The sequence below is a fragment of the Lactuca serriola genome, chromosome 5 (assembly GCF_051521515.1).
Source record: "Lactuca serriola cultivar US96UC23 chromosome 5, Lser_US96UC23_V15, whole genome shotgun sequence".
Classification (NCBI taxonomy): domain Eukaryota; kingdom Viridiplantae; phylum Streptophyta; class Magnoliopsida; order Asterales; family Asteraceae; genus Lactuca; species Lactuca serriola.
In genome coordinates this window covers 264175705-264185797 of record NC_136412.1, presented here as the reverse complement: position 1 = coordinate 264185797, position 10093 = coordinate 264175705, and the positions used below count along the sequence as shown (strand labels likewise).

Sequence of the window (10093 nt, the reverse complement as noted above, 5' to 3'; positions counted from 1 at the left end):
AATGTGAAAAATATTTTTCGGATTCATGTTGTGAATTTTCGAAGATTCACATTGTGAATTTGACATAAAAAAAATCGAATTTTATATCATTGGAAAAAGGATAAAAAGTTATGAATTTCTGTATTTTTAGTTTTTTTTTTGATAAAATATAAGTTCTAAAAGTTAAAAAAAAATTGGTTCCTTGGTTAATATAGGGAAAAGTTCATATATATAGGGAAAAGTTCAATAGAGAACCATAATCATTGGTTCTTCAAGGAACCAAATCTTTTTTTCAATTTCTAGAGCTTATTCTTTATCGAAAAAAAATCTAAAAATATCTAAATTCATATATTAACATTATGAATGTGAAAAATATTTTTTGGATTCACCGTGTGAATTCGGATTCACGTTGTGAATTTTCGAAGATTCACATTGTGAATTTGACGTAAAAAAAATCGAATTTTATATCATTGGAAAAATGATAAAAAGTTATGAATTTCTGTATTTTTAGTTTTTTTTTATAAAAAATAAGTTCTAAAAGTTAAAAAAAAAATATGTTCCTTGGTTAATTATGGTTCTCTATTGAACCTCACCATATATATATATATATATATATATATATATATATATATATATATATATATATATATATATATATATATATATATATATATATATATAGAGAGAGAGAGAGAGAGAGCTAGGTTCAAGTGTTTAAAGTAATTATTGTGTTATTGTATGAATAAATGTGGGCCAATCAAAATTTAAAAAATAAATAAATAATCAAACAAATAAATAAAGGTAATTTAGTAATTTGATAAATAATTTCTACAAATACACTCTTATAATTATAGTAATTACTTTGACCTACCTTTATCCCTTTTTAAAACAATCAACAATATTGTATTTTATCCCATTCGATCCTCCCTAACCCTACCTCCAAAAGAAGATCGCCACCACCATCATTTGTTGTTGCCGTCGATGAGCTTCAACAAGATTTTTGCATTCTCCTCCTGATGGAGCATTTGACCTGATGACATATCGACTTAGCACTTAAGTGAAACCTTTGAGATGGATGGAAGATCAGATTGAAAGGCATTCAAGAAGTCGAATGGAAACTATGGTAAAAGCTAGGAGTCAATTCAAGGAGCATAGGTATGTAAACCACTGAAGTTTAATTTTACCCCTATTTCTCGATGTTGCTAATCTGAGCTTCTCCTTTGAAATCCTCTACAAATTTTACTCATTTTCGGAGAAATTATACATCTGTTTCTCATTGAGCGAGAATTTAGGGCTTTTTTTGGTTAATGAGAAGATGACAGCAACAACTTCTGTTTCTTCTCCCTAGACTTTGGTTACCCTCAATTCACTGAAGCTAAAATCCTTAGTGAGTTCATAAAGACTGATGCATATAGGATGGAAGTTTCACAGAGACCTCCCATGGCTATTACAAATGCTATCTCATGCCGTAGTGAAGGGATACATTACAAAAAGAATGATGCATGTCTTCTTGTGGGATTTTTCTAAATGATTACTATCACCTGCTCGTGCTCCACCTCCAGCACCAGTTAACCAATCACCCCCTCCTGCCCCTGTTCAGTCTAGTGGTAGTGGATCGATTTTTGGAGGTATTGGTTCAACCATAGCTCAAGGTAACTCAATATAAACCATATCCTATATCTTTATTATACGTATACACTTTTTATTTCTTTCTTTATTAATTTTATGAATTTGAGTTATATTTTGACACTTTTGGTATGTTAGGAATGGCTTTTGGTACTGGAAGTGTTGTGGCTCACAGAGCTGTGGATTCTATTATGGGTCCCCGCACAATTCAACATGAGATTGTTGGTGCTACTGTTCTAGATGCCTCTGCTACAAACACCTCTGTCTCTGATGCTTGTGGCATGCACTCCAAGGCATTCATAGATGTATGTCTACATTCTAATTGTTAATATATTGAAAGGTTGTTGCTATCACTCATATTACAATTTACAAACAAACAATTTGCTAATCTCTTCAAGTATTTTTGGATGTTGTGGAGAGTGTGAATATGCTTGTCAACGGTAATGGGCAAATAGTTAGATCAAAAGTCGTTGGTGCATTGAAGATACGAACTTATTTGAGGTCAAACTAAATTTCTCTTTATTTTCTATTATATATCTTTAAAAAGTTTTTTTTTTAAATAACTAATGGACAATTTTGCCTTTATTTCATTCTTGTTACATTGATATGCTTGAGTGTAAGCTTGGACTGAATGATAGAGTATTATTGGAGGCACAAGGACATACTACAAAGGGAAAAGCCATTGACTTGGATGACATTAAGTTCCACCAGTAATTTTTCATTTTCTTTTAAATCTTATATCACATATATTATATATATAGATAGTTTTATAAAATTTGAGGCTATGGACGAATTTGGTGTAGATGTGTGCTATTGGCACGTTTTGAAAATGATAGAACAATATCATTTGTGCCTCCTGATGGAGCATTTGACCTGATGACATATCGACTTAGCACTCAGGTGAAGCCTTTGATATGGGTGGAAGCTCAAATTGAAAGGCATTCAAGAAGTCGAATGGAAATTATGGTAAAAGCTAGGAGTCAATTCAAGGAGCGTAGGTATGTAAACCAATGAAGTTTAATTTTACCCCAATCTAGGTTTTTGAAATGATTGGTTGTATTTCTTAATGATTGGTTGTATATAAAGCAATATCAATGAGTGGTTGTATTTCTCATTTGCATGTACACATAAAATCAAGAACAAGAATGTTCTTGTTTTTTTGGCTGGGAACGAAACGAGAGATATCAAAGCAAAACAAGGTACATATGAAACTTACAACATTCTACTGGAACGGAATCTTGAATTTCGATTCTGTTATAATAGAATCTTGAAGATGAACATTGTATGGGATGAAGATGAACAATGACCACCAATCTTCCAAAAAGAATGGATTATTCCAGCAGAATAATATACAATATAATGAAAAGAAAATATATGTAATAATATAATCTGGTAGAATGATTTATATATTGTATTTCTTTGTTATTAATAAGTGTAACATTCTCATAGAATAGTATATAATTTTTTTTTCTTTTCTAAGAATGTAATGAATTTTTTTTTAACTTGTATCCAAAGTTTTGTTATTCTTCAAGAAGTTCATTAAATCAAAATATATATTATGTCAGAATGTGTATTCTTGTATGGTTCAATCATATTTATTATTTTTCAATATATTGATAAACATATTCCGTCAGAATGTTACGAATTAGGAGAATTATCATCCATACAATCAGATTTTTAAAATTAATAGAATCTATTTTCCTTTAAAATATGCAATTTTCCTTAAAATATGCAACTTTCCGTTATTAAATCTATATTAATTGGCTAGAATACCATTTTAGTTAGAATAGATGGTATTTTTGAATTATATTTAATTCAATAATATGTAATAATCACTTACTTAAAATAAGTAAATTGATTGGTCCACATTTATGCATACAATAACACAATAATTATTTTTAATATAATAACCTAAGCATATATATATATATATATATATATATATATATATATATATATATATATATATATATATATATATATGTGTGTGTGTGTGTGTGTTAGTTATATAACCATAGTGTCATAATCGCATCTATCATACATATGATGTTACGGTATTTGTATTACATGAATACCTAATCCGACATTCCTTTTTTATGTATCCGTTTTATATTTACCTCTCTCTCCAATTGGTGAATTGACATTAAAAAAAACTATAAGTAAAACACACCTAATTGGATATTTATGGTTTAAATTAACATGCTAAAGAAACAAATAAAATATAATCAACCAATCATTCATGTATGCATATATTCCTTCTATTATAGAACATATCGTATCATTAAGATTTTGTCAATGGCCGATCATTCAATAATCATATGACATGTTACTCTTACATCAAATTTAAGGAAGAAAAAGGTATACAAAGTTGCCTATATTATCAACACAAATTAATATATTTATGTCTCCTTATCTGTCCCTATATGATATATGAGTTAAGCTCATATGAAAATCATAAGTACCGTAAGAATGAATATAAGAAAATATCTGAATCGACAGATGAAAAAGCCAATCATTCAGTCGGTAAGAATAATTCTAAAACATTGATTGAAAAAATCAATCATTCATATTAGTTCTTGAGTATTTAAAAACTTATTAAATTTAAATAGATTTAGCTATGAATAATAATTGATTGCGTTTCTCATCAGAATTGGTGATGAGTTATATTCCTAATATATGAGTTCATTTACTTGCTACAAAGGTTGATTTTTTTTTTCTTGGAGTTTGGCGTTGGACAAAAACTTGATAATAGAGGGATGTATCATGTATGCCCCCCTTCTTCTTTGCCCAGCATGTGATGGTGGGGATCTATGTTGCCCACAATTACTTATTATGATGATGAACGGTTATATATGTTGGTTTATGTCTACCTTGAGACCCTCTATTTACACCATGTAGGAGTACTATAAAAAAGATTTATTATTATTATTATTATTATTATTATTATTATTATTATTATTATTATTATTATTTAATAAAACTGTTGCCCAGTCAGTTTGTTTTGCTTTGTTTTTTCTTAGTTTAACAATAGGTTTAGGAGTGACAACTTAAACCGGTATGTGGGTTGTAGAATCTAAGATTGATATTTCTTTGATATAATTATTTCCCATATTCTTTGGGTAACAATTGGTTTAGGAGGGATATCAAAATTTTGGTAGGTTAGGTTGGGTGTAGGTTCTTATGCTTGCTTTTTATTTGGTTTGATTAGTTTATCGTCATTCTAATAAAATTTCTATCGTTCGAAAATAATAATAATACCAATTTAAAATTAAATTCATATTTATTTTAAAACAACAACAATTTTAACATGACATTATTTGAAAACTTTGAATAACTTATGTATAATATGCAACCTAATATAAACCCAAATGGCCACATGGAAAAAATTAAATTATTGGCATCAATTTATAAGATGGTTTTGGCTTCTTTTGGCACTATGCTTTTATAGGAGGAGAGGTGGGGCTCCCTTTCACTTTTCCTCCTGGGGTTTTCTAAATTGACGAATAAAACTCTAATTCACAAATATATTCCTTGAACCTATATAAAAGTTTCAAATAATATTTTTTTTTTAGAATTTAAAACTCTAGCTTATATCTTTATTTTATGAAATATACCAACACTTATTTGAAAATTTCTCTCTAACTTTTAATATGTAATAAATTTGTTATGTTAGCCGTTTGCTCTATGGCTTTTGTTAAAAAAACGTAATCATATGGATTTATATTTTGTTTTACGAAATTAACGTATTTCAATCATTGGTTATCATCTATAAATAAATAAATATTTGAAATACTGTTTGTAACAAACTAGATATATTTTTAAAAGATTGATGGTTTACTCTATGCACAACACATGTTATAACCATTTCGTGTGATGTTAATAGCTAGCAACATTATTTAGAAATTTGACATGCCGTTGGTTAAGTTGATATTTTATCAATAAAAACATATTGGTATTTGGTAGTTTCTTTAAAAGTGCCATTAAAATAATAAATCACTTTTAAACGATAATGTTTAAAATACTCTATGGTATCATACAATTTAAATATATCTCATGATAATGTTTAAAATGTTCTTAAAAATAACGAAATAGGATACATTTACCTTGTGATTAATAACTTCATCAGTTCAAGTATTGTAATTTTATTACAATTATATTATTTATAAGGTTTTAAATTTGGATAAATATCATATCATATAACTAAATATGAACACATCCGAGCTATTGTCAATTTAGGATCCATGATTGCACCAAGTGGCATATAAGGAACCGGCGGCAGGTGCCACGTGTACAGCTGTGATTCAATGTGAAAAGAAAAGTGCATTTGACGCTTTTCGAGTGTTGCAACACAAATCGAAATTTACGTGCATGATTTGCACTATATTACTACTGATGTGGACCATGTGATGTGTTAACTGTTTGGCACGTAATGTGCTGACGTGGAAATAAGTTTGAGCTGTCGAGATCACAATTACCACCTGGACATGTACGAAATTTTGTTACCCGTCCATTTGGATACATATATAAATCCTTCTATACAAATGTCGAGCACCAAACAGAAATCTGTTATAATGGAGTTGTGCCAAAATTCAAAATAGTCTCAAGTACAAGTGACTCACTCGACAAGATTTATAGTTGGTACGTATATGAATAGACATGTGAGAAGTAGAACCATATTAGTAACAACGAACTTACATCTTAACTTAAAAACTCTCAAAATAGAAGAAAAAAGTAAAACTATAATCAAAATCACAAAATACATAAATCTAGACAAATGGACAAGTAATTGCCAATATTTGACACGATTAATTAGGAAGACACGATAAATGTAGTTATACTGGTCACCTAATTTCTTTTTTTTTTTTCATGCCTCAAAATAACCACATATTTTGCGGCGGGGTTGCTACAAATTTGTGGACCTTACTAAGTTTATATTTTCTTTTCTTTTTTGCAAAATTTGTGTCGTTAAAGTTATTATTTTTTTTTTTGAAAGTGGTATTATTCAGCATTTTCGTATGCGGTCATGCATGTATTGTGACAAAAGAAAAAATAAACTGTTTGTTTTTGAAAGAGTAGAGAAATTAAAAGGTCTATTTGACGACCAATTTCCCATAAGATAGAAAAACAAATTTTATTCTTAAAAGTCACGCCTCTTATTCTTTTACGACTGATGTTAATTGTTCACGCCAACAATACCTCCATCGGCCTTCACACCGACCATCGCTCCACGTCTCTGCTTGAAACCATTGAAAACCCCCCATCGGCCATCGCCTTTCACCACTAAACCATTGTGTATTGGCAGTATTGCCTTGCCGTCTTCGTTGTTTATCACCACACAAACACAAATGGATAAGATTGGAAGTGACTATTGTTGATACTCCGAAGAAGTGATCTGATACACTTCATGAGCCCAGTTACACCAGCCCACCAACATGAAATCCAGTTATGGAAAAGAAAGGCCGGCCCATAAGAGAAAAGAGGAAGCCTGCTTGTTATTTGGATTAAGTCATCACATCTGGTGTGATAAACAATCTACTTAAATAAATAAATGTTTTTTTTTATTCATATTCAATTTGTCAAACGTTATTTTATGGTTATTTTAAATTAAATTTTATTCCACATGTCATTTTATGGTTTTTCTGTACATAATATTTAAATATTTAAATGCAATAATAAATGCATATTAATTTCCTTAATGAACTTTCATTTTAATTTCAAAATTACTAAATTAAAACTTTGTTAATTTCTTTATTTATTTATCTAAATTATTTGTTTAAATTTAGAGAAAAAAAACTTTAATTTTTATAATTTAACATTTTCTCATTTTTCTTATAAATTTAAACTTCTCAAATGTTTAGAATTTTATATTTAATTTTTTTTTTTTAAATAAACTCATATAACATGGGTCTGATACCTAATGAAGGAATAAGACCTGGTCATACAACTGCTAGTCAAAGGATGTTACTTTTCTTTAGGAACCCATTATTGTTTTTTCTGCTTCCTTGTTTTTAGTTTCCATTATGCACTAGGAGTTTATAAACTATAAGTTTCAATTTGGGAAATATATTCAGAAAATTGTTCGAGCTTTACTATTCTATCATTCTTTGTTGTTTCTTGGGAGATTGGCCAACTCTAACTGACTACCTATCAATTGGTGCTTTCATCTGCTTACTATGCCTCCTAAACAAGAAGCTCCTATTGGTGAACCAACCACTGTACATGGATCAACTCCAACCCCTTATTCACTTGTCCACAACCACCACTAATCACCTTGATACCATTACCAACCAATTCACCACCCAAGCCACCAACATGACAAACCAAACAGAAGTTGTCAATAACTTAATCGCCCTTCTCACAACCAACCATATCTATCATGGACCCTCACCACCACCGCCACACCAACAACCTCGCCCACCCAAAATCCTTCTTCCCTTCTTTAACGGTTTCGGCCCATTGGGTCGACTATTTCAAGCAAATAACTATTTCCAATATTACATTATTTCCCCTGGACAACGAATTGCATTATCAGTCTTTTATTTCATGGGAGAAGCACTAAGTTGGTACAAATACTTGGCAAATAACAACTTACTGGGCACCTGGTTGGAATTTCCGCACGCTTTGGAACTCCACTTCAAGCCTTCTACCTATGAAAACCATCAAGCCACCTTATTCAAACTAAAACAAAACTCCACAGTTGCGGCGTACCATGCAGAATTTGAGAAGATTAGTAATTGTGTTACCGGGTTAAACAATGAAGCACTTCTCATTTGCTTCTTATCGGGTCTTCGCTACGAAATCCAAAACGAGTTAGCAATGCGTCAGCCTACCTCGTTACATCAAGCTTAAAGATTAGCTAAACTAATGGAAGATAAATTATCCTTATCTAAAACCCGTTTGACACCAACTCGCCCTTACTCCACATACCAAAACCCCTCCACCAACGCTAAAACCTCTACCGCCTTTATACCCACCACACCAGCTCCACAAACCATAATCGGTCTCCTGCCCACCCCCAAACCATCACTACCCTTCACACGGCTATCCGCAGACGCCTTACAAAAACACAGGGCCGAAGGGTTGTGTTTCCATTTCCTGGAGAAGTATGCCCCCGGTTACAAGTGCAATTTGCCACAGTTTCTTCTCATTGCTGATAATGAGAGTGAAACCAACTACACCAGCGATCCGCTAGTCCTCGATGACGACACACCGCCACCGATAGATCAACACCAATTCTTTGCACTATCTATAGCCGCCTACTTTGGGTTACCCTCACCTCAAGATCTCTGTATCTCATGTCACATTAACAAACATCCGGTAAGCATTCTCATTAACTGTGGGAGTACACATAATATTATTCAACCGCGACTCGTTTCTCTCCTTCAGCTCTCACATGAACCGAACACAAAATTTTTTGTAAAGGTGGGAAACAGCGACTACATTCAACGTAATGGGCTTTGCCCCAACCTTGTCGTTCACCTTGCTAAAACACCCTTTTCCATCACATTTTTATACTTCCTGTGGAGGGAGCATACCTAATTTTGGGCGTCGCTTGGCTTAGTAGTTTGGGCCCAATTTTGGCCGATTTTTCCATACCCCAGATGACATTTTACAAAGGGCCCACAACAATAACACTCAAAGGTAAACCTAAATCTACACATGTCTCATCTTCTAACCTAAAATCCCTAATTCACCAGGAGAGTGTCGCATCCCTACATACTCTTTATTTAAATTTTGAACCATCACCGACACCAAACCCACCTTCAATCCTCCCACACCCAGACCCTATTATCGACCACCTGTTACTCCAATATGAAGTTGTCTTGGACACACCCAAAACCTTACCACCCAATCGTTCCAAGACCACCATATTCCCACTGAAACTTCTGCCAATCCAGTCAATGTTAAGCCTTACAGATACCCCCATTACCATAAATAGGTGATGACAAACCTAATCTTAGAAATGTTTTCAAACGGTATTATAAAACCGAGCCATAGTCCATACTCCTCCCTGGTATTACTTGTCAAGAAAAAAGACGGGACTTGGCGCTTTTGTGTCGATTACAGGGTCCTCAATGTCATCACCATCAAATTTTGTTTTCTAATCCCTACGGTGGATGAGCTACTGGATGAATTACATGGAGCTTCGATTTTTTCAAAAATCGATCTCCGAGCAGGTTATCAACAAATACCGGTTCCTCCATCGGATACACACAAAACTGCCTTCCGAACAACTAATAGCCATTACGAGTTTCTCATAATGCCATTTAAGGTTACCAATGCCCCAACCACCATTCAAGCCACCATGAATGATCTATTCCGAACCGTGCTACGCTGCTACGTCTTAGTTTTTTTTATGACATTCTGGTTTACAGCTCTTCTGCAGAAAAACATTATATACACTTGCAGGATGTACTAGAAACATTGGCTTACCATAAATTTCATGCAAAGTGGTCAAAGTGTACCTTTAGGGCCCACACCATTGACT

The 10093-nt window shown here is 32.3% G+C and overlaps 1 protein-coding gene across 1 annotated transcript; it reads left to right on the top strand.

Moving 5' to 3' along the window:
- Positions 1 to 1054: 1054 nt before the first annotated feature.
- On the top strand, positions 1055 to 2911 carry LOC145050450 (AP-1 complex subunit mu-2-like). Its single transcript, XM_078998695.1, has 6 exons — positions 1055 to 1134; positions 1302 to 1483; positions 2004 to 2106; positions 2208 to 2315; positions 2409 to 2603; positions 2692 to 2911. The coding sequence occupies exons 1-6, from the start codon at positions 1055 to 1057 to the stop codon at positions 2909 to 2911; spliced, it is 888 nt and encodes a 295-aa protein (XP_078854821.1).
- The last annotated feature ends 7182 nt before the right edge of the window (positions 2912 to 10093 follow it).

Bases quoted from the DNA above. Each gene is read 5' to 3' on its own strand.
- LOC145050450 (XM_078998695.1), top strand. From the start codon at position 1,055: ATGGAAGATCAGATTGAAAGGCATTCAAGAAGTCGAATGGAAACTATG. The intron at 1,135-1,301 runs GTATGTAAACCA...AGAAGATGACAG, and splicing joins AGTCAATTCAAGGAGCATAG to CAACAACTTCTGTTTCTTCT. The intron at 2,604-2,691 runs GTATGTAAACCA...TTGTATATAAAG, and splicing joins AGTCAATTCAAGGAGCGTAG to CAATATCAATGAGTGGTTGT.